Source organism: Poecilia formosa, unplaced genomic scaffold (assembly GCF_000485575.1).
Source record: "Poecilia formosa unplaced genomic scaffold, Poecilia_formosa-5.1.2 Scaffold704, whole genome shotgun sequence".
Taxonomy (NCBI): domain Eukaryota; kingdom Metazoa; phylum Chordata; class Actinopteri; order Cyprinodontiformes; family Poeciliidae; genus Poecilia; species Poecilia formosa.
In genome coordinates, this window is record NW_006800643.1 from 38,217 (window position 1) to 63,133 (window position 24,917).

Genomic DNA, 24,917 nt, shown 5'->3' on the forward strand with positions numbered 1-24,917 from the left:
GTTGGGAACGAGCAGCCACCCCAGGTATGGGTATATAGAATAAACAGATGTGTTTACGTATATTATCTCCTAGGTAATTTACATGCACTTTGCAGACACTATTGTTTATGTAATCTGCTAATTTGTAAGTGCTAAACTATTAAACTGTTTTGGCAAGCCAAGCAGAAAAAATAACCAAGACTGCAGGGTTTGAGTTACACCCTGTCAGTTACAGCTTGAACTCAGAAAAATTACTAGTTTAATTTAACCAGAACATCTTTAGCACGAACCACAAATGATTGTGATATTAAAAGCACTTTTGAGTAGTTTCTGTTTGCTATGCTGTCACTTTAGAGATCCGTTAAGTAGTAAGATAAGTTTTTGATATTGTTGAAAAATCTGTGTGCTGTGTTTTCAAAATTGTGCTTAAGCAATAAAAAAAAAAAAATAAAACAAAATCTGAAAGATAAGCAAAGAAATGTCTTACTGAGTCAAACAATGAGACCACATGATGCATGTACCAGATGTTTTGACTACAAAATAGGGTTTTTATCAGAAATTGTAAGCTTTGACTGAAGTGTTCCAAATTGAAAACATTCTGAAGTATTTTGGTAATTGTTGAAGTGTGATGAAGAACTAGCCCATGTTTTCTAAATTGTGCTTAAACAATATTAAAAAACTGCAAATGGAAAAGCATTCTTAACTACACCTATAAAAAAACTGGAAACATAAAATTGTAAAGAGAAGTAATAACAGCCTGGAAATGCGAATCATACTGTGGATCAGCCTTGTTCTGTGTAAAGACAAACAGGAACCACAATGGCATTGCAAACTCTTAATGGATGCATGATGTGGCCCCCAGTGAATGTATTTGTCATCTATTTGTGTGTATGCATATGTGTGTGTGCGTGTTTGTGGGTGTGTAGAGGGAATTATGATTTCTTTTGGTGTTCAGCCAGACTGACGCCCTTTTCCTTTAAGCTCTAGTGTACAGCAGCAGAGACACAACTGAGGAGACATATTTGAGCCACATGCTTTACTCATCCGAGTCTTTCTCAACATCTCATTCTGTTCTGATTTTTTTTCAAGGGGTGAAAAAATAAGACAGGTTCCCATTCCTATCTCATCCAAGTTTCACACTGAAAAATAAATGTTTTAATTTAAACAAAATCATTGCTGTTGCTCTCTTTCTCTGTAAAAAAATAAATAAATAACAACTGAAAATAAACAGTTAAAAAAGGAAGCAGAAACCAAAAAAGTCAGACTGGCATAAGGTCTTAAATTTAATATGAATCTATGATGAGCAGTGCCAGTGCACAAAGCATGAGATACAATGCAGAGAGAAGAGGGGAGGAAAATATATAAGAAGAAAAAAAAAACTAAAGTAGGAGTTTGTGTGCTCATTAAGAAAGATTCTTACTGTGACCACATGGTTTAGATTATATGTATTAATTTCAAGATCACTGACCAGATTAATCCACAGCAAATCTCAACAGATTCATTTTGTCAGGAGATCAAAATACTAAGACAGTAACCAACACAAAGTCTTTAAAGGTTAAAAAACCACAATAAAAATGAGTGTTTAAATCAATTTTGTTTAGCATTACTTAATCTTTATCATATCTTTTCCTCTCCTCTTTTCCAAAACAGTCATTAATGATCACTATCAAATAAATTCACAATAAAAGACACACAAAACTCATCAGACTGACCTCAAACTATATAATTCAGACAGCACAACATGGACAACAGAAAATAATCCATAGTACCACAAGATAATGTTTCAAAAAAAATTATATTCAACATATTCGACTTATTTCATCATGAAACACAAGGTTACTTGCTTTGTGTACAATAAATTAGAAATGTTTCATGTTAAGACATTTTAATTATTTTTCTAGCAATATTTCCAGCAAGCAATGCCTTTAGATAGATTTAACACACAACAAAATACGGCAACAAAATAACCTGTTCAAAATAACTCGACGCATGCACAAACCATGTAAACATTTTCTCTCATCAATGGAGAGTGTGATGCTGCTTATTTTAAAATTTGTAGCTCTTGTCTGGATAGGACTGTTCTAGTTGACCACGTTACACTCCTCCACACTCGCACACATTTACATACACTCACCCAAACTCACCTGTTCATGCCCCAGCCCCATGAACACACTTGCACTCACACTCTCACTTGCTGGCACTCAACTCAACACCCCCAACCCCTCACCACACACACACTCTCATGAACTCACTCACACTTATCTGCTCATGAGCACACTTAACAGCATTCACCTACACTCACACAATGACTAACACTCTACTCACACAAAACTTTTCCAAATGCAAACTAGATACCATTCATGTCCACACGTCACCCAACAGCACAGATACAGAATGGTTGGCCAACATTGCCACCACCAGTTTTTGATTGAAACATAATAATCATAAATGTTTAGAAGATATCCTCAAACGATAATGGTCAGAACTATCATGTTAAAACAGCAGCAGAAACAAACAGGAAATCAATCCTAAGTATCACGGTAGTTATAGAAACATGTTCAGGAGTTAAGCATCAGTGAATGATGCCAAATCATTCAAGCAGTCATTACTTACAGGAGTTGATAGCCCTTTTGCAGTAAACATCCTGAAATAACAAAAACCTTGCATAGCAGACACTAAGTATTTTGTATGTAGAAAAATAGAGAGAGTTTCTTCTAAAATGCAACTTGACAGCACAGTGAATAAAATCTGGACTATGGCAATATGCTGTTATTTTCCTTCTGCTGACTGATGATCTGTGTATGCTGCACATGCTGCTTGAGACAATGCAACTCTTGTTTAGAAAGCCGCCAAATCTATAAATGTCCTTGTTTTAGGAATGTCAGGACTGGTGAGAAACTGGTTTTCCAAAGCTGGCGCCCATCTCCAGCGGTCACAGGCCAAGAAGCAGGTCACTCCCTGGACAGGTCAGTTCAGGGTGAGTGTTTTCACAAAGACAATATACTTTGTTCGAAAAATAATGGAATAGTCTTTTCTTGAATTTGTGGTTTTGTACAGTCTGAATTAAACAAAATTTAAAACAATTGTACAACTTTACAAAGCTGTTATTATTCATATGTTAGCATAAGTCTGTGGATGGTATTTAATTTTTGGATACAGTTTCACCACTTCTATGTGCTTCTGTTGGCATCATGTATCAAAAATAAGGAATAGCACAGTTTGAAAGAAAGAAAGAATAATTGAAAGGAGAAAATGCCCATAAGGAACTGCTGCACGATCAGCCTCATTCATTAACATAAGCTTAAACAATTTCACGCATTACAGGAAGTGAACACTAATCTTCTTTCAGATGTTGGTGGTTCTATAAACTCTGGTCCAAGCCAATGGACTTCCCACATCCCTTAACTATATCTATGTGTTCATGTATTTAAACTCAATTCACTGATTTCATTAAAAGCTCTGTATGAATCTGACTTTTTCTTGCATATTTTGAATACTGGTCAAAGCCTCCTGGTTTATCATTTGAAGAGACTAACTGATGGAAATGAAGGTTGATGTACATGTCTGTTCAGAAAGGCCATTGTATGCTGGTTATACAAAAAAGGTGCTTCATGATGAATTAACTATATGCTATGAATCTGTATATGTGTGGGTGTAAGAGAGTGAGAGAGAGAGGGATAGAGAGAGAGAAAGTGGTGAGTGATCATTTGTAATGTGCTCTTTAGTCCCACTACTCCTTGGTCTGGTCTTTGCTCTGTTTCTTCATTTTCATTCTCCGGTTCTGGAACCAAATCTTAACCTGCCTCTCTGTCAGGTTCAGTGCACGGGCCACTTCATGCCTCCGGTCTCTTGTGAGATACATGTTGAACAAAAATTCCTTTTCAAGCTCTAGGGTCTGGTACTTAGTGTATGGACACCTCTTCTTCCTGGAGGAGCGTGCATGAAGCCAGTTGGCTGACGGGTCATCTGTAGGAACACAGTGAGAAGAAACAAAGGAATGTGACAATGTATGTGAAAAGAGAGTGGGGGAGGGAGGGGTATGGCTGCTACATCAAGTGTAAGAGAAACACAAAACCAAAACGTTAACATGTTGGATAAGCAAAATTACAGTCTGATTTCATCAATCATGATTTCATCATTGCAAGCAATATCTGAAGCCTAAAAAATAAGCTGGAAAGCTACCCAATTACAGAACTACAGTCATGACCATAAAAAACTCTCCCATCAGGAGATTTTTATGCTCTTGATAGAAGCCGGGTGTTTGCTTCAACATTTAAAATGCACAATTCTGATATTCAACACATAAAAATGTCACAGAGTAGAAGGAAAAGATTGTGGTTCAATAGATAAATAGATGTTATGACTAAAAATATTTCAGAATCAAAAAGATTATTTCCCTCGATGATTACAAGCACACAAAAAACACCCAACGCACACACACACAGGCACACGTACACCCACACACAAAACACACACACAAGGAAGATGAATTACAGCTCTGTAAAACTTTCATTATCATTCTTTCTCTTCTGGGACTATGAAGATCATGTTACAGATGTCGCTGCATTACCTTTGATTGTTCCTTTAGGAAGCAGAAAAAATATCTCTTGAAGAAGATATTTGAATGTACACAGCAAATCCAGCAGGCCCAGATTAACTCTGTCAGATTTGATTTCAACACTTTAAAAGTGTCTATATATATATAGTGTCTATATATAGTTAAAGTGTTAATTTAACTATTTTTGGAGAGTTGGTACCTTAACTCTTATAAAGTGTCAAATATCAAATCTGCTTACTAACACTAATTCAGTGTTAGATCTTAATATTAACTCTCACAGAGTATTTTTTTTAACTTCTTAAGAGTTATTTGTAATTAATATTAGATAGGTATTTTATTGTTTTGAACTTCTAAAAATTCTTTGGAAAATAAACATTTAATAAAGAGGCAGTGATTTTCTCAAATGCATTTATTTAAAAATGTGCACCATAATTACAAAACATATTACATGGAATAATGTGCATGTTTCACATGTTGCTTTCATTCACATATCGCTTATTAAAAGGTCTGACATATCAGCTGTGCAATACAAAATGCAGTATGCCTCATAAATTTTTCTTCAATACAATATGCATGAAATTGTTCAAAGTACAAGGTGGAGAAAGTAAAGCAAGCAGTTCATGTAATATGATAGAGTACATTTTCTTTTAACAGGTAGATTACTGGATATTTCAGTACGCACTTAGAAATGGCTGTAAATTTACAGCGGAATTCCAGCAGTAACATACTGTTATACCAAAATATGGTAGGATATTGTAAATTTGATGTCTTCTTCTATTGTCACAATCAAGACTGACAACTGGCAGTAAACTACCGCAAAATACAGTTTTTTTCCTAGGCAAGACATTTTACTTGTATTTGCATCTTAGAGAACCAGCATTTAAATATTAAATGGAAAGACAAAAATACTTTCCATAATAAATCTTTTAGGGAATGAATCGAAATCTACAGAGCATAATCAAAAGTGTTAGATTACCAATGTTGGTGTTGTACGTTAAAAATACAATGTTAATTAAACACTTGTTTAGTCAAATTTAAAGATAGGTTTGTCAGCTTCCCTAAAGAAATGGTGTTTGATAAAGAGTTGCTCCCACAATCGCAACGTATCTGTGACGTTACGTGTTTGCCTGAGAGACAGCAGTATGGCGTCTTGTCTGGAGCTTATCATAACAAGGTAAGTTCCCCAAAGCTATTAAAACATGCTCTTTATGTTCTCTCTTTAATGTATTTATGTAATGTAATGGTGATGTATTGTCTCAATGTTTGTAACTCCCTGGCGGACATTATACCACAATGTATGCTGCATTATACTGTTATGTATTCTATATCTCAATAAAGATCTATTTAAAAAAAACAAAAAACAAAACAAGGTAAGTTCCATGTTAAGACCATCATGTTTTTAATTTTGATTATTTTTTATGAATGCATTAACTTTCTCTTTGTGCAAGAGTATCAACTTATGCTTAACGTAAGTTTATTTGTTTGGATATCACGGTACAACTGTTCAGTACAGGGGAGCTCAAGTCCAGTCCTTGAGAGCTGCCATCCTGCAACTTTCAGATGCTTCCCCGCACCAATTAACACACCTGAATCAAATGAATGCCTGGTTAGCAGGTCTGTTCGGAGCTGATCCTAGTCTGTTGGAGTAAAGATGCATCAAAATGTTGCAGGACGGTAGCTCACGAGGACTGGATGTGAGCACTCTTGGTTTATTATTTTAGTTAGCAGCTAAAGCTAGCCAAGCAGGTGTAGCACGGGGTGTCGGGTCGTTAAACGAACACTAAAACTGTCAGAAAGGCTGTTTGAGTTAACATTATTTAGCTGCGGAGTCATTTTCTTGAAGTTTTTGGCTATAGATGGCATAACGGGGAGAGTGGCTGTGCTGAACCGGTGGTTTGATCTATGCAATCAAAGCTGAGCCAAAATGTTTTTGTCTCTATAAATAATAATGATAATAAACAATGACATATTGGCTGCCTATTTTTTTCTTATCTTTATTATCCTAATGTGTCTGCTATTTATCCTGTTGTTCCTCCAGGCTGGGGAAACCAGGCATTCTTCTGTTGGTTCATGTGCTTTGTAGGCCACAAGAAGAATCCAAAACAGCTCATGTCAAACTGTGGACCATGTTTTCAGATATGTGCAGGTATGTGGTTATTCTAATGATCCTACTTCTTTGTAGAAGCAGTTTCTCATTGGCTTTGTTTGCTATCTGAATGTAGCTGTGCTGCTAAATATATTTAATAATTTTTATTATTCGTCTTCTTATCATTATGTCAAAGATGCAAGCCAGTGTTGAAGCCTTCCTCATTGCCGTGCAACCGGGACAGCCCTTCCTCCTGCATGTCGGTGAAAACAAGAGCAGCACCAAAGACACTTCACCATCAGTGATCACAAGGTCATCCAAGGTAGCTTTTGATGAACTTTCAAAGCACACTTCACCTTCAGTGCAAAGTACCATGAATTCCTCTACGTCTGTAAATTAATCCAGCCTACACTTTTCAACATTGATGTGACTTGCGCGACAATCGAGGAGTTTAAGATCCTTGCTTTTACTTTACCTGGCAGAGTGGACACTCTTTATTATGACGATCATTTAAATGCATACTGTATCAATAAGAGATTTGTTTTATCTTCTTCCAATTAAGGACTTGGCTTATTACAGTCCCTATGGCAAGCAGTTTTCTGCATGGTCAGCATTGAAGGCCATATTGTCTTTGAGAGGCTCCAGCCAACATTCCAGACTGGACATGTCCATCTTCTTCATCTTCAACCTCCAATATCAACATGAGGCAGCCAAGACTTTGGAGTTCATTCAACGGTAAAACCATTCCTATATTTTTTTTTTTACAATGACCTGGTTTTAAAGTTCTAAAGCAAGTTATGATTAACATTTGACAAAGGTGGTGATGTTTTCTCTTTACGTAATTAAAAACAGCTTTATTTATATATTGTAACAGCTGTATTCAAAATGCCACACTATTTGTATTCTCAGGAATTTTCCCATTTTTGATTTTGTTTTTTAGTCGCTTCATTGGGAATAACACAGAAAGGGGCACAAAGGCCGGTCATGGGAAAATGGTATCCAAACAGATAGGAAAGACCATTCAAAAGAAAAAGTGACGGTCAATGTTCAGGTTTCCACCCTCATCAAAAACCTGATGGACTTTGAGTGGCATCTCATTTAGGTTAGTTGTTCTTTAATTTTCTTTGAAATATTTCTGTTTTCATATTATTTAGGATCTAAATTGTATTGTCTCTTCTTTTTCCATGTTGGACGGTGCCTTCATCTGCATCAAATAAAGTAAGTGCCACTTGGACTCTTGAAAATCACATTTTAAAACCCTGTTAATACTAGAATTCCACATTATTTCAGTCATGTTGAATTTTAGATTTTGGAAGTCCTTTGTCATTTATTTGTTTAGTGATACCCAAAGCATGGATATTTCTTTAAGAACTGTGTTTATATGTTCATAAGATTGTAAAAATTAATTAGATAAACCCAGTTTATGTCGCTGTAAACTGAAAGTCTTCAATTTTTATTCCAGTGTTAGTGAAATTATATATTGACTTTGAAGGCCTATATTTTACCAGTTCTCTGAGGAATGGTTATGTGTTATTTGTTTTGAATGTTTGAAGATATTGGAAATATATGTGGTTTGAGGCATAGTGGTGCCTTTAAATAAAAATTCTGTGCTGACGGTTACTTATCGCATCCTCTTTTGTGTTATGTGAAGTTCTGATTATGCAGATTATGCATTTTAGAACCGCATCAATTGTACCACTTCTAAGAAGCCTACACTGGGTCAGGTATTCTATTGTAAAACTAAGACTGTACTTTAAAAAGTAGCATTACAGTTTTCTTGGCAGTAGTTTACTCATAAAGTGAATGCAGGAGTAAAACTAAATTTACTGTTAAAAATACTGGAACGCTACTATCTGAAGGTATATTTACTTTCACCACTGTATTTTACGGTGGCCAACAGGTACAAACACCCAGCAAAGACGAGAAAAACTCATGCAACAAAAAAGAGATGCAAACAAAAAATGCTGAAAACAGAAGTGATCCAGACCACTAGGGGGAGTCGAACAAAGAACAGCTGTGTCCGAAGTCAGGTTTTGCATCTTTGGGTCCTCGACAACCGGAAGAGAGAAGCTGTAGCTTTCACCTAGCTGCTTAGCCTCTACCTTGGCGTTATGTTGCTTAGCAACCGTGACAACATGAATCACGTAGCAGCGAAGAAAAAAAACGGACTCAAAATATTTTTTTTTCTCCTGATTTCTCTATTACTCTTCACTTTTTGTATTAAAGGCTGTTGCATATTTAAAAAATCTGTTAGTCTGATTCTAAAATGTTCAAACACGTATAGCACATTTACACAAGGAATGTAAGCAAAGTATCCCTTTTCAAATCTCTTACAAACTGTATTGTCTTACCAGATCTCAGGTAAGACAGTTTAATCAAACTATTGTATTTTTAGGCTTAACTTTAAAAAGTCAAACCGATTTGCTCAGGAATAAATGAAATATTTTAGTGAACCAAAATATGACAACTATATTACCTGACTTAATATCTGTGTTTAATTGTCATTTGGGAAAGCCCAAATGAGTCAGGTGTTCTCCCGTGGAATACGAAACCTGGACCAGCAGGCGAGGGGAGCTGGGTGTTAATACAGCGGGAGCAGACATCTCCGAAAACGTCGGAGCAATATTGCAATAAGGTGATGCACTAACGAACCGAGCAGAAATGTGAGATTTACACATCTACATTCTCGCCTACAAACAAGTATAAATCGTGTCACGGTTGCTAAGCAACATAACGCCGAGGTGGAGGCTAGGCAGCTAGCTGAAGGCTACAGCTTCTCTCTGCAATGCTCTCTGCCTTCGCAGGACCCCTATTCCGTTTCTCATATCGTTTCTCAACAGGTCGTTTCTCAAGCCCATGACAGAATAAGCTTGAAAGGATGCAGACCCTGAACTCGGACACAAAGCTCTAGTGGTCTGGAACTCTTGTTTTTATATATATTTTTTGCATCTCTTTTTTGTTTGCATCTTTTCTTTGTTGTATTTGTTTTTCTCGTGTTTGCTGCGCATTTGCACCCGTCGACCACCATAGTATTTTAACGATTCTGTATTTTAGTTCTGCTGGTGTCCATATGGTTATGTGTATTTGTTATAAGTTGCATTGTGATCACTGTTATGTGTAGAGTGTTATGGGGTTCCCCTGTCTGACTCTGCTGACTCCCACTCACATGTGATGGACCTGTCATGTGGGCGGGGGATCAGGGGAGCGAGAGGACCAGGACCGATGCTGATCTGACAGAACACCGGAAGAGCGGAGAGTTCAGTGTGTGTTAGCAGTGAAGCTATTCAGTTGAGTGTAACGATTTGTTAGAGGGGCGAGCTGCAGCCTGAGGAATAGCAGCTCCCTATTATTTCTAATAAACCCTGGTGACGGTACTACATCTGCGGTGTGTTGGTGTCATTACAGAATTTACTTACAGTACTACACCACTTTAAAAGGTACAGGATTGAAAAGGTAAATGTGGTATCTACAGACGCCAGCTTTTTTTTTGTTTTTACCGTTTTTTGGAAAGAACGGTAAAAAAAAAAAAAAGAACTGGCGTCCGTAGCTATCAGTATTTTTTGTTATTATTTCAGAAAAAAGGTAGATTACCATTCTTACGAAAGAACGGTAAACTACTGGCAGCTATAGACGCCAGGATTTTACCGTTCTTTCAAAAAATGGTAAACTACTGGCAGCTACAGACGCCAGTATTTTACCATTCTTTCAAAGAACGGTAAACTACTGGCAGCTACAGACGCCAGTATTTTACCGTTTAAAAAAAAAAAACGGTAAACTACTGGCAGCTACAGACGCCAGTATTTTACCGTTTTAAAAAAAAAACGGTAAACTACTGGCAGCTACAGACGCCAGAAGTTTACCTTTATTTCACAGTATCTATACCGTACTTGCATTGACGGTAACCTACTGTCAGGATTAATTACGGTACAGCTACTGTGTATTACAGTAAACTTCTGGCGTCTATAGCTGCCAGTATGTTACTGTAAATTTACAGGATTATTTCTTAGAGTGTACATAATAGAACAACCTGATTATCAGATTCATCATTTCTTATCCGGATTATGTTTCTGTTGGTAAGAGACAGTTCCTCTCTTCACTCCCCCAAAGAGATGTCCACTCACTAACAGATTGTCTTCAGGTTATTAGGCTGTTCGTGATGTTTGGCCGGGAACATCAACATGCTCCTCTACTGCATTAGACAGTCTTCAGTCTCTGAGTACGACAGCCAGTGTCGTGCCGTGTCGTGTCGGTCTCTGGATCATAACAAACAAAAAAACATAACAATGAGGAATGGAACGAATGAATAAATTTACTACAACTCTCAAGCCTCAATTACAGAAATGTAGGGTTTCAGAGATATTAACAGTTACATAATAATTTTTGGAGCTTGAATCTTCGAAGAATCCTTGGAAGTGTAGCCCAACTATATACCACTTTAAAGTAGGTAAGGGCTCCTGAGTTCATTAAACCTGTGTACTCACAAATAATAACTTTCATACACTCTCGTGTGTAGACCTATGTTGAGTTTCACCCTTTGAGAAAGATTACATCAGTACTTGTCTGTACTACAAAAAAAAAAATAAAAAAATAAAAAATCAAAACACACCTTTATGAGTTTGGAACTGGGGAACATGTATTAAACATAAACGTAAAATCACAAAACACACAATACTTCAATCTCCTATGTAGCTAATGTGGGCCCACACTTAAATGTTCTCCTAAGCCGGTGTTCTGTCAGATCAGCATACGTTGTCAGACAGTCATACGCTTAGCTCATACATGTATATGCTGTCATTACCATATGATTTTATTTAATCATCAACATAGAATCATGACGTAGATCATCATACACTTTGTTATTAACAGCTGTATGGCATCCTGACTTAGCGGTTAAGTAGGTTAATGAGTTTTACACAGGCGTGTGTTGTAGTTGACTGCAGCTGCAGCCAGACCTGCTTTAAATACACTTTTAAACCACGACAACGCATGTATATTTATCTAGTTATCATATTATGTGATATTATAGACAATTTAATGACTTATTTTCGTCATAACTTGTTGCGTATGCTGAACTGACCACTGTGCTGACGGTCTGACTTCTTAATGCGCATGCGCGGGCATGCGTACTGACTGCATGTATGATATTCTGACAGCGTATGGCTATCTGACAGAACACCGGCAATAACGAACTAAAATGAGGTCCCAAACAAACCCGTTGCAGGCCTGATGCGGTGAGGAAGCGTGGAATAGCTGCACCTCATTCCAAGGAAAAATCTTTATCCTGAGTCACAGCTGTCCACATGGTGTCAGCTCCTCCTCCAGTCCTTCGGTCCACCGGATCCGGGAAACAGCAGGAAAAACCGACACAGTCCTCCGGCAAACCGGAATGCTCCCACGAAGTTTCCTGGTTGCCGAGCTAGCTCCCAGTACTAACAGGCACAGTCAATTAGCATTCACGGCGCTAGTGAATGTTATGCGCTATGGCGAGCATCACCGATAATTCTCACTCAACTGTATAATGAATTTCGATTTGAAATCCTCACAGTAACTGTAATAAGAGCGTGAAGTTGACATCTATAAATAAGCTGTCGAATTGAAAGCTTAGATACCTACATATCACTCTTAACTCCCCACGTTTTTCCAGCGCGGTTCATCTCTTTTTTTTCTTTCCCTCTCTCTCCCGTTACTTCCTGTCTCTTCCCTCCGTTCTCCTATCGTGCCCCTGACCCTCAGCCAACCACGGACCAGTAAGGTTGCTGTGCTCTACACCACTTCCTCTTACAAACATGAGCCCTTCAAAATAAAATATGGTAAAGATTTCTTTCTGTTTTAACTACATATTTCCCAAATATGTGTATTTGTTACATCAAATACCTGTAAATACAGCTTTTTATTAACACTTATTTATAACAATTTTAACATATTTAAGCAAACATGTTTAACACATTTTAAATTATTTCACCCTTCATGAACTTAACTCACACAAAATACCTTTAATTTAGACTGGGTTACAGAAGGATCGGGAGAGGGAGGTTAGGCTGACGACTGGCGATTCATCCTCAACCACCAGACTGGTTCTAATATATACAAAAAGGCAATAAAAGGATTAAAACATGCTGCAAAACCTATATAAGACATAAGGCCGGGAATAATGCTGTCAACAGTTTTTCAAAGGGAAAAAAATCGATCAGAAAGGTTGATAAATCTGACCAATATTCATGTAAACGTTCAACATCATGAAAAAACATACGGATATGTTCAATTTAGCCAAGAATTTGATTGAATCTTCACCCGGTCGATTTTTTTCAACACTTATACTCCGCTAACATTCGGCATGCTAAGCTAAATATACTAACTAACACCTAGCCTTGTGTCGACCGTGACATCTATCATACAGGTTGAGCTCAACTCAAAATAATAGTTATAAACCATCTCAGAAAAAAATTACTTACCAAGCGCAGTAAAAAACTCAGACAGGTGGAAAGTAAATAGTCCTGAAATGAGTAGGCTTCTGTCGCTTCGCTTCGGTGGGAATCTATGATTCTGGGGCGGAGTCAGTGAATTAACTCCTTCAGTGTTATAGCCGCTGTAGGAGTTCAGAGTTAAGAAGTAAAGAGTTATTGGTTCTATTTTAACACCTCTAGATTTGATACGAAACACTTTGTTTTAACACTGGATTTTAACTACTAATAAGATACACCCCAGAGTTACAGAAACAGAATGTGACTCTATTAGAGTAAAATTAACTCTGCTTTTGCACAAAGTCTACTAACACCAAAACATTTAACACTTTTGAATTTGCTGTGTATGATGTTAATGTTTGCTTTTTATTTAATGGTGCATCTTTTACATGTTTGCCTTGATAAAACCTAACAGAAACAGCTAAAACCAGCAGTTAAATCAGAAAAAAAAAAATTGCTTTTTTCCATTATTTTAGTTATGAGAAAATAAAGGCTACGTTAGCATAGCCTTTATGCTAACGTATTGTTTCATTTTATATTAAATGAAACAATATGAGACTTATATAGTGCTTTTCAACCCTCATAAAAGTATAGCATCTTTGAGAATCCTCCAAGGATTCTCAAAGATGCTATACAATAAAATAAAAAATGTCTTTTATGTAATATAGTTCTCTTGCGTCTTCTTGGAACCTCTAAAGCGCCGAGACACGTAGAAAACAAAAGTGATGTAGATTATGTGTTGCTTTGTGGTAACATGGATGTGAAATACTAAATCACATTGTGTGGTACATAATTAGGGCCTTTGAATTGAATATTCCTATTTTTGAAAGGGGAGAAAAACCAACAGTTACATTCTTTCTCAACATTACTTTGCCTCATGATGTGGCCTGCCTTGTTTTTCACAACAAACTTCAAAATCCTCACCCTCAGTATTTTTATTGCTTTCAGATTGATGCAATTAGTCAAGACTTGTTTTTCACATATTGGCCTTCTTTAGGGCTTGGAAATGTCTGTTCTACTATAAAGAAATGTTTACTATGAAACATGTCACCTATGTTGAATTCTGAAAGAAAATGCTTTTACATTATTTTAACCCTTAAGATTATCCCTGAATTTACAGCTGGTGAGAAGTATTAATATATCTGTAAATGTAGTTTACTTTACATACTGATCTTACCTGGTGTCTAAGGAGAAAAAAAAATCTTTCCAGTATGGTACACGACAATTTTTTGTGGATTTTGGGGGAAATGGAAAAGCATTGACTGTAATTGTTGCAGTCTAAAAGCACAAAAACTTAAAAACGTAAGAAGGTATTTTCTGAATACCACCTATAGCTTAATCTCAGTTTTGACTTAATGTGTCATCAATTTTTACTCAATTTATACCCAATTTCTTCATCAGACTTTCAGTAATCAGCTTTGGATGCACAAAGAGGCATCTTGCTTTCTTCAGTTACTGAACTGAAGAAAGCAAGAATGATCTTGGCTCTACCAACCAGTTATTGACTCAGTAACTCAGAAAAGCTAAATTAACTCTCTGTGTGGAATACTTTTCAATCTTCCGTGTTCAAGTAAAAAAATAAAAATAATAAAAAATGAAAATAAATTAATAATAACAACAACAATAATAATAATAATAATAATAATAATAATAGATTATTTTTTCATGTGCATTTCATCTTAAGCAATGTTTTTATTTTAATAGACTGATGTGACAAATAAGGTGGAGACCCATGTTTTATATTTTAAAGATTAAAAATAGATAAACAGAGGAACTTGCTATATATAATGCAGTGTTGAAACAGGAATAATAGACCAACATAGTGCTGTAACATCAGACCCATCTGGATCTGAATGATAGGTGCCCTATTCTCTATTCTTCCTGTAACCAACAACTTCTATCATAGAACATGTCCTCAATACCCTCTGGAATCAATTTTCTCCAGCATGTTCAGAGTGTCCAATGTGGCCAGCAAGCAAAAGATTGATTAAATTTCAGATCAAAACATAATTTTTGCAAAAGAGACAGTGTGTATATGTGTATTGGTGGAGATTGGGTGCGGGTTTTGCAGTACTTCTAGCAAGCTGTAAAGTGGGTCCTTTGCATGCCGTGTGTGTTATCACCTTGAGAGTCATTAATTACTATTGGAGCAAGGCCACAACCATGGTTGTCACCAAAGATGACAAATGGGGGTGGAGGAGAGTGAAAGGTGTGCTTGTGTGAGTCTGAGAATGTATGTGTGGGGTTGGGGCGGAGCGTTTGAGTTGTATCTATATCATTCAACCCGTGCATCAGCCAGGTAATGTGTTGTCAACATAGAAGAGAAGATGGACACTCATGTCCAATGATGAATAATGCTGCTGTGTGATTGTTGGCCTGTGTGATAGTTACCTGCCACTGATTAGGTAACCATGTGATGTGTGGCCTCGTTGATATTTACATAGAAACAGAAAACAAAATGTCAACAACTCAGGCCATTCTCTTCTACTTTTGCAATTTTCTTTTAATAGTTACAAAAATTGACCTCTCTTTTATGCCAAAGGCAGTGTTACATCTCACAGTCGTATTTTATTTTCCTGTCCCTGTGCCCCGTCTCTCCCCTTCACCAACAGTAACATGCCAATTAATGGGGTTGTTCATCCAGCGTTAACATAATTCACTTTGAGGTAATAACTGTGTGAGTTTACCCAGCAGCAGCACAAGGACTGAAGTGTGATTTGGTAGTTTATTCTGGGTGGCTGCCCAGCTCCCATAACACAAAGAAAATTCTGTAGCTGCAATGAGACTTTATTTAACATTTTATGACAACTGTCCTGCTGTCAACATTATGCATATAATATTTCACTGCTTTTACTTACTGAAAAGTGAATAAGACATGCATTCAAAGAGTTCAAGTTAAAAGTTTACTGTATCTGTCACGCTGTCTTCTTCAAACTCGTGTTTTCAAATTACAGATTGTGGCCCTGGAATCTTTCCTCTCCTGAAACCAAATATTTTAGAAGCAGGAAGTTTTGCGGTGTTGCTGTTGAGTCGAAGTTGACTCGATATCCTGAAATAAAGACTTTGCATATCTACAACTTTCCAAATACTTGACATAAATAAAATTCATTTTTCATTCCTATTTAAGGTTGTTTAATTCTTTTTGGGTTTTTTATGTAACATGATCATTTAAAACTTTGAATTTTTTAGCCCTTTGATTTCGACCACATAAGCTTATAATGTTGTAAGCTTATAAATAAATCTCTAAATTACTATTTAGAGATCGTTCTTATTGCAACAATGTGATGTTATTGTTTTCTCAGGACTCCAGGCACCAGAAATGAAAACTATTTCAGTCACCATTTCTACTTTTCTGCGACATTATCAGAAATTAGATTATTATAATATTTTCCTACGATTTTAACATGAACGAAGCAACTACCAACCATGGACCCAACAAGTCAGTACGATGTATTCAGCATTCTCTGTCAATGTCCCAGTACTTGTCAGACCGATTACACCAGCTTTTAAAGCCAAAAAAGAAAGAGCTTCATAATTATATAGCAATATCAGGATATGCTGGTCACGTTTTTAAAGTTTGTTGTGTTATTTAATAAATTTTTAATGAAATCGTCTACACGTTAATATGTTCTTTTTTCTATTTCAACTGAAATGAATTAGACTGATGATTTGTGTATCTTTACAATGAGGTTCTCGGTGCTTACTGAAAAACAAATTACTGCAGAACACAAGATTTAATTTAAAAAAAAAAAAAAAAAAATATATATATATATATATATATACGCTTACGCTTTAAAATAACAGACACATAGTTCCCTCCTTTACCAGTGTAGACAAATAAACCTTCCCAATCAGCAGTTCGGTCTGGATCTCAGTGTCGGGGGGGAAGTCTAATAATTCAGCCTGGAACCTGCTGGGCTCCACCCAGCCCTGAACCGGCTCACTGCTTTGATGTATCGCTCGCTAACATGCTGTAATAGTGACTGCATTTGGTTGTGTGTGTGCGTGTGTGTGTGCGTACGTGCGTGCGTTAGCAGTGCTCTGATAAATTGTGTTCAGTTTTTATTTCTGCTTCTGAAAAAGCCTCTGTTGAGACAGAGATCTGTTTTAGTCGAAAGCGCAACATGTTCTGCTCCGATTAAAAGAACAAGACCGAGTTGTACACATACAAAAAATACGTTTAAAATAAATGATGAAATATTGGAAATTATTTTTAACTGAATATTCGACGATAATTACAGGATTGTGTTTAGTAGTGTTCGTGAAAACGCAGACACGTACGATACAGGCCAGCCAGCAGAGAACTACACTAAATTAAGAGTCGCTTAATTCGACCCAAGCCAGTTATTATCTTCCTTTAGCTATAGTCAAAATTTGCTACGAAAATAATCACAATCATGACCCTAACTATTTTCCAGTTGACTTTGGTGTATTATCGGGACAAATACAGCTATTCTGCTCTGTTCCAGGATCCTTCACGGTTAAGAAAACTAAACAGTTGCAGAGCTGAAAAAAATCAAACATCAGATTCTTAAAAAATAACGATATGAAGGTGCACAGTCAGCCTGGTTGTAAACCGAGCCAATGAAATGTAAAAGCTAAAACTACTGACATATGCTGACTGGAGAACAAGTCTTTGCATCTTTCTTACTTTAAAAGCGCCACAAAATTCTGGACCCCAGTAATGTTAAGATCAGTCAAATAAATGTGTCTGTGCTTGGCTCGTATTTTTGCTAGCTGGGTATTGATATATGTGTATCTGTTTGTTTCTTTTGACTTGTTTGTCTCTGGGAGGTGAAGTAAGAGACCGCTTTATTCTAGCTCTGATAATAGATGGAGCTAAACAGAATGGCTGTAATATGCAAAAATGCAAACAATTATATATTATTGTGAGCATTTTTATAAGAATTCACTCTACTCCCAGCAGTCTGTCTGTGTTCGCAATACTTTAAATGATGTCTGTTGTCTAACCTTAACACTCCTTGTCTCTGGTGAGAGTAGAGAATCAGTCTGCTCTCCATTTGAGTAAAAGCGATGATAAAATGAATGCAAAACATGTTTTAGTATTTTTGAAAGAGGAATCAATTGTTACGCAAATATACTTAGTTTTTCAGAGACTGTTAGATGGATTTTAAATGTTTAAAATCCATCTAAGATTGAATATACACACACACATACACACACACACCCCTACACACACACACACACACACACACACACACACACATATATATATATATATATATATATATATATATATATATATATATATATGGGTTCTTTCTTCTTGTTTTAAGGCGGCATTAAAGTATTTACTGTCTCCCATGCAGTTTTCCCTCGCATCATTTCCTGCTCTCATTACTTACTTTGATCCGCGCTGTCCTTGTCTTTACTCCCTTCACAGACATCCTTTGAAGAGTCAAATCCTGATCCCTGAATGGAAGTCGGATGGAGGTTCAGCTCGGGTTCCGCCGTGGAAATCGATTCTAGAATGTATGTGGTAGTCTCGTGTTGTCCGCTGATTTTGATGGGAAGCTCCCCGCCTTGATGGGTGAGCTGGGGTTCCAGTTTGACCTGCCCCGCCTGGCTCTGGCCCGGGAAAGACTCGGAGTCTCGCGGAGCGCAGTCCAGCCATGAGCGGATGTATCTTGTGTCTGCGGCTCCTGAGGCGACATGCTGGCCAGGGATGTAGGGATGGTAGACTGCAGGGAGACCACTAGTTCCGTGGTGCGGGCCGAAGGGGCCCCAGGGTGATGAAAAGACCGGACCTTTGGGCTGGAAGCTGCAGGATGGATATGGCTCGGAATGAGCGTTCTCGGAGTGCGCGGCTCCATCGGTCGCAGCAGAGGTGGAAACGGGAAACTGGACGCTGGAGAAGCGAGGCGCGCCTGAGAGTTCGTCACTATCGTGACTTATGATGGAGTCCACGTAATAGTTGCTCAAAGTCCCAGAAATGGACATTCTTGGACATTATCTAGAATACGCGGCAAGTTTACTTCATGCAGAACAAAAGCAGAGACATTAAGGTAATTTTGTCACTCTCTTATTTCCCACTCCCTTCTGCAGATTACGTTCAGAGCTCTCTCTCTCTCTCTCTCCCTCTCTCTCTCTCTCTCTCTCTTTCTCTGAGCCCTTCCCCCTCCCCCATCACCAACTTGCTCAGTATAGCGAAACAAAGTGCTACAGCCTACCCATCGTAAATGTTGGCGGGTTAGTAAGGTCTGTGCGATTGGCCGGACCTTTACCCTGAGCCTGGAAAAGCGCCGCTGCAGCAAAAAAATAAAAAAAATAAAAACGTACCCCCTCCAACCCCCCCTCCCCCTCGAAAAAAAGAAAGAAGTAAAAACACGAGACGTAGGTCTATCAGCTCTCTCTTTGTCCACCACCATCCCTTCACGTCATTGTAGTGCAGCGTTTACAGCCAAATAAAAAAATGTCTGTAAATTCTCCACTATAATTTTTACTGAATAAAAATAAATTGCATTCCAGCCGATAGTGTTCTGTGCAAACTGCATTCAAACTATGAGGGGTCAACTGAATGCAATTTTTATTTATTTATTTATTTATTTTATTTTACGATGACTCAAACGCAACGTTTGGGTCACGCAGCACGCGCATTGCAGAATGTATAATAATAACCAAGAGAGTAGTCAGTGCTGCCATATTGCGGCCAAGCATTTACCTCTTAAATCAGCTCTGTGTTTGGTGGGTATGCACTTAAATCACTATTACACTAACTCACCAGTCCTAATTCATTTTGCCAGAAAAGACAAGTTAACTGAAAAAATCCCACTGGAGCTTCTGTCATTATTTACTTTCCTCCTGAACTTAGCTTGTAGTTTTTTCTTGTAGCTCTAGAGCTGCATGACACTATTTTTATTGGCAAATTAACGTTTGTTAATTATCTCTATTAAACTAGGTCCTGCGTGGCAATGCCTCTTGACTTTAAAGGGCAAACTATTTCAGCTACTTTCTGAGGCTCATTTAAAGCCACAATAAAACCTCCAAGTTGATTGTTTCTGCTTTATAGGCCACGGCTCGTGGTCGTGCGCACTGGAAGACGCAGGCTTCAAACCGAGCGGGTACAGTGCGCCTCGGCTGGGAAAGTGAAGCTGGAAGGAGGAAAGAAAAGGAGCTGCTGGCTGCGAGAAAGAGGAACATTGGGCTCTGTTGATCTGCGATATGATCAATGTTTGAGGGTAAGCATGATGACGAAAAGTGAGAGCGGACTGGAGGGGGGGCTGGAGGGACCGAGAGAAAAAACAAAAACAACTGACGTCATCAGTATGGTAAGTCAAATAATGAACTCAAAATTGTGGCTTCAGTCATATAATCTTTTGTAATTTAATTTAAATCTAACTTTTTCATTGTATTGGAATAAATTAGACTAATCTGAATGTGTTTGGACAGAGAATAATTTCTGTCCAACTGGATGTAAATTGGGTTTATTTTGTGCTTCACCTTGAGAATAGCTTCGTTCGGAAATTATGAAATCATTTAACTAAGCTGTACTAAATCAAGTTAAACTTAATTCAATTAAATTTGTTTTTTCTATATTTGTTCTGAAATTGTAATGACTGGAATAGATTCGAAAAAAAATCTGACATTAAATTGTTTTTAATGTCAGAAAACAATTTAATGTTTTCTGACATGTTTTTTGTGACCAAATCCGAAGCATCAATTCCAGTTGGGTATGAAGCGATTCACGCTTTCAAATAATGCCCTACATAAGGTTACACTGATTAATTAAATGCATAAACAGACTAAACTCAGTGTACTTCCTTTTATTTTCGATTGTTCGTTTCATCTGGTACATAACATTGTCCTTTTAAGAGCATTTTAAGCATGCTTTCTTTATGATTTGTGTGATTATTGCTGAAGCCTGCTTTGCCTTGCAGTCACAGTGAGTATCTTTTCCGTCAAAATGTCCTCTCAGACCGCAGGCTGAGGGAATTTCCAATTTTCACAGGGCCTCCACCCTGTGGGTTTACAGTCATCCAGACAGCGCGTTAATTGAGAACAGCGGAGTGCAAAAAGCTTGAAAATGTTATCTGTGGAGCAGAGTTTCAGTACAGAGCTTCAGTGGGGTTAGAGTGGAGATTTGGGAGAAGCAGACCCCCTCCCGCGCATATTTTCCCAATTACTTAATCTGCGATTACGTGATAATGTGAGTTTCATTAAAAAGCCAACGTGGTGAGACTTATTTCGTTATTACATCTGGATTTGATGACACATTCAGAAAGCAATGTTTTCAACAGGAAGGTAACGCATTTTCTCGTCAGTTCTTGCACCGCTTGAAGCTAATTAATCGGCTCATATAGCGAACTTTCCCGAAGACGCGAATCAAGTTTGCAGAGGTTCAGCATACTCAATGGCATCACTTTAAAGCGCTTGAAAATTGATAGACAATTTCTTAAGAGAAAAGGGTTTTACATCTGCACCCGAAGACATTAGTAGAGCATTTTGCAAGCTTCATTAAAGTATTTACAGAAAAAATAAATTGCCATGAAATCCTTTGTCTTTTAAATCTGCCACTCCACAGTTTATATTATCTTCCATATTCTTAGCAATTAACTTACTGATATTCTGAGAATTATGTTTGGTTCCGTGCAGAAGCTTTTTCGGTGTTAATGATATAGCGCAGAATTTGTGCTTAATTTGACCAACAGTCAATTATTTATTATATTTATTTTCGAAATAAATATAAAAGCACCGCAGTCATCTTAATTTAAAACAAGAAGTGATCTGCTTTTACAAAACTGGACTCAGCCAATTTCAAGTATGCAAATAAATAAAAATAATAATGTTTATTATTATTATTATTATTATTATTATTATTATTATTATTATTATTATTATTATTATACAATAATAATTATATATTTGAGAAAATTTACTTTGTTCTCACATTCATTTACAAACAAATGTTAATCTGGAAAAAAATAATAATTTTTATAACAACGCCTCAGAAATTTTGGTAAGAAACAAAATTTCTCCAAAAATGGGAATTTAAAATGAACAGAAATTTGTTTTACCAATAAATGACAACATCGTGTTTAAAAATAATTCAATACCCAAAAAAATTGGCACAGACCATTTTAATTGTCCCAAAATAGTTTGTTAGAATTGAGGTTTATCTTCCTGATCAGGATCACTACAATCTGGAATAACATCACAACATTGCAAAAATATATTCTTTCTTTTTTTTTAATCTTTTTTTTATTTTCCCCTTCAACCATAATAATTCACTGGATAATATACCCAACTCACAATAGACTGTGGAAAATATCAGTGATCAAAACACAGCAATGGAAACTGTTTCAAAACATTAACTCGAAAGAAAATGATCAGATCCAAAATTAAATTTCTCCGTCCATCCATTCATTTATCCACCTAGAGAACAGATCTGTTTAAATACTGCTCCTGCATGTGAAGGGCCATGTTCCATATTGCTCACTCTCTCTATTTCTCGTGGGGACAATATCTGCATTCTCTTATTGTCTAAAAACCTGAGTATTCCCATCTGACTGGAGTTCATTTTAATCAACTATACAATAGGTTATGATGAAACGAATGACAGTAGGTGGACGCTTTGCTGTTATAACCTCTTGGTCTGTTCTCATAATAGATAAAGGCATGCAGGTGTATCTGTACTGGGAAAACTGAAACAAGCAGAAAAGGCAAAAGCATGTTAATATTTGCTTTCAGCAAACATGATATATGAATTTGAAGCGGTTTTGCAAGAGACTTACAAAAGAAATCCCCTAAAGTTAGTTGTAGGACAACAGAAAGTTACATCTTTTAATTCCTTTTTCTGTTCTTCATAACCAGCTGATGATTGCCCATCAGATTGTGTTCACAAGTAAAAACATTGTACTGACTAGCACTGCCAAAATGGATGTCATAAATGCTATTTTTGAAAGAAAAAAAGATTTCATACACCTTTGTCAGTATAAAGTTACATATCTATTACTTTGGGTACTTTAGTTAATATCATCTTTATTTGAAAACAAATATGCTGAATATGCTTTTTGGTAATTTATAACAAATGTTTTGCATGTTAGAGAGAAATGTGCATGGTAAAAGTGGAACACTTTGGCAGCAAAACTGTTATGTACAAATTTTCAAAAGTTCTCAGTCTGATAAAACAATGGCTTCTCAAATATCAAACATCAGACTAGAGTGTAAAAAGCCACGTTTGTAATGTGAAGGCAGCGTGGAGGAGGTGGTGCCATTCCCTCAGACGTCTCAGCTTCCATTATAAGTTTTATGCCTCTGGAAATGTTTTGTTTTGTCTTCTGTTGAAAATGTCTTGCTTTGTTTTATTAATGATTCCCAGTAGTATACTGAGATCGTGTTAGAAACATGTTGAAGCTGCTTCTTACACGGTGGTCCACATAACTATTTAATTGTGCGACTCCAGAACTTTCCCATTCAGAGCAAGGCAGAGTGGGTAGTCAGGTGAAAAACTTCCTGACTGAGAAGTTAGATTTCAAATAAAACATGTACCTCTCTCCTCTCTTGAAAACTCTTAGAAATTCTGGACATCTTTCTAAGCATGCAAGAACCTTGCTGAAAACATATTTTACCTATGCTTCAAAAATAATAAACATTGTTGTTTCATATTATTTATATAACAGTGTCTGAATGTTTGCTGTAGTACGGTGATTAAAGTAATGTCTACTTTGTTTTATATGTACTTTCAGATGACAACTGATAGCAAGACAGAAACATTGCGTGGCTGCAGAAGTGTCACATCTCTAAACAGAGACAGAAGCAGAGGTCATGGAGGGTAGGGCTAAAAGACAAAGTAAGTTTATGCATGGGAGTAATTATATTGTTAGCTGCAAAGAAAGGGAGTTCTTCACGGTCTTCTTAAATTTGATGTTTTTGTATTACTTTAGTGTGATATCTGGCTTTATGACAGTTTTACAAAACACTTTGAAAAACATGATAATCAAGTCTTAAGGCACAAAACTTCCCTTAATTAAATAAACCATGCTGAAGTTTATGCAGATTTTTTAAAAATAAAATATTTATTTGTCACAAATAAGCTCAGATCTATTCACATTCTTGGTGAGGAAGAGGAAAAGGCAAAGATTATAAAACTCTCACACAACTTTTGTCATCTACAGGAACTGAACCTTCACCTCCTAATCCAACTTGGATAAGAGGCTCATACCAGCTTCAGCAACCGACAACATGATCCAACACAACACAACACAACACAACACAAGGACACTTGGAATGTGTGTATCATTATATTTTTAATTCTATTCTTGGAATTAAATAATTAATTAAATATTTAATTCAAATAAATAATTATTGATTTAAAAAATAAATAATTCAAATAACTGAGTTATCTGAATTCAAATAATTTAATTCAAATGATCTGAATTCAATGATAATAAATGTTTATTTTATTTTACTGAGTTTTACTGAGTTTTAATTGGTTTTGTAGATTTTAGTTTTTATCTTCAAAACCTTAGAGGAGGTCAAATGCAGGGTCTTGGTTGGAGGACGCTGACCGAACAGCCACTGATTCTGCTGAAGAGATGGACTCGCCAGATGAGGTCGTCCTTCCAGCCTTCACAGCCAAAGAATTAGAAACCCAGAACCAAAAACTGGAGTCAGGAGCTGTTTGGAAAGAATGGAGCAGAAGGGGATGAGAACCCAGATAGCACATGATGTTAAATCAACGTTGAAAAATAGGTAGAATAATTGATATTCGGTTGAAGTCGACAAATGACGGTGGATCAACCATCAAACAACCATCCAATCAAACCGTTGAAACTGTGACATTGAATCAACGTTGTTTTGTGGTTGAAATCTG

The 24,917-nt window shown here is 36.8% G+C and overlaps 1 protein-coding gene and 2 long non-coding RNA genes across 3 annotated transcripts; 2 read left to right on the forward strand and 1 right to left on the reverse strand.

Moving 5' to 3' along the window:
• Window positions 1-1,244: 1,244 nt before the first annotated feature.
• LOC103130978 (homeobox protein Hox-B9a) lies at window positions 1,245-19,311 on the reverse strand. Its single transcript, XM_007542516.2, has 2 exons — window positions 18,451-19,311; window positions 1,245-3,945 (listed from the first exon to the last, which is right to left on the reverse strand). Exons 1-2 carry the CDS (start codon window positions 19,043-19,045, stop codon window positions 3,710-3,712), a joined length of 831 nt encoding a protein of 276 aa, XP_007542578.1. The 5' UTR covers window positions 19,046-19,311; the 3' UTR covers window positions 1,245-3,709.
• LOC107834641 (uncharacterized) lies at window positions 4,973-10,128 on the forward strand. Its single transcript, XR_001660453.1, has 5 exons — window positions 4,973-6,945; window positions 7,186-7,358; window positions 7,564-7,725; window positions 7,843-9,258; window positions 9,350-10,128. It is a non-coding gene; the product is annotated as an uncharacterized LOC107834641 (long non-coding RNA).
• Window positions 19,312-19,897: 586 nt separating the features above from the next.
• Window positions 19,898-24,314, forward strand: LOC103130979 (uncharacterized). Its single transcript, XR_475302.2, has 3 exons — window positions 19,898-20,283; window positions 23,791-23,894; window positions 24,220-24,314. It is a non-coding gene; the product is annotated as an uncharacterized LOC103130979 (long non-coding RNA).
• Window positions 24,315-24,917: the final 603 nt, after the last annotated feature.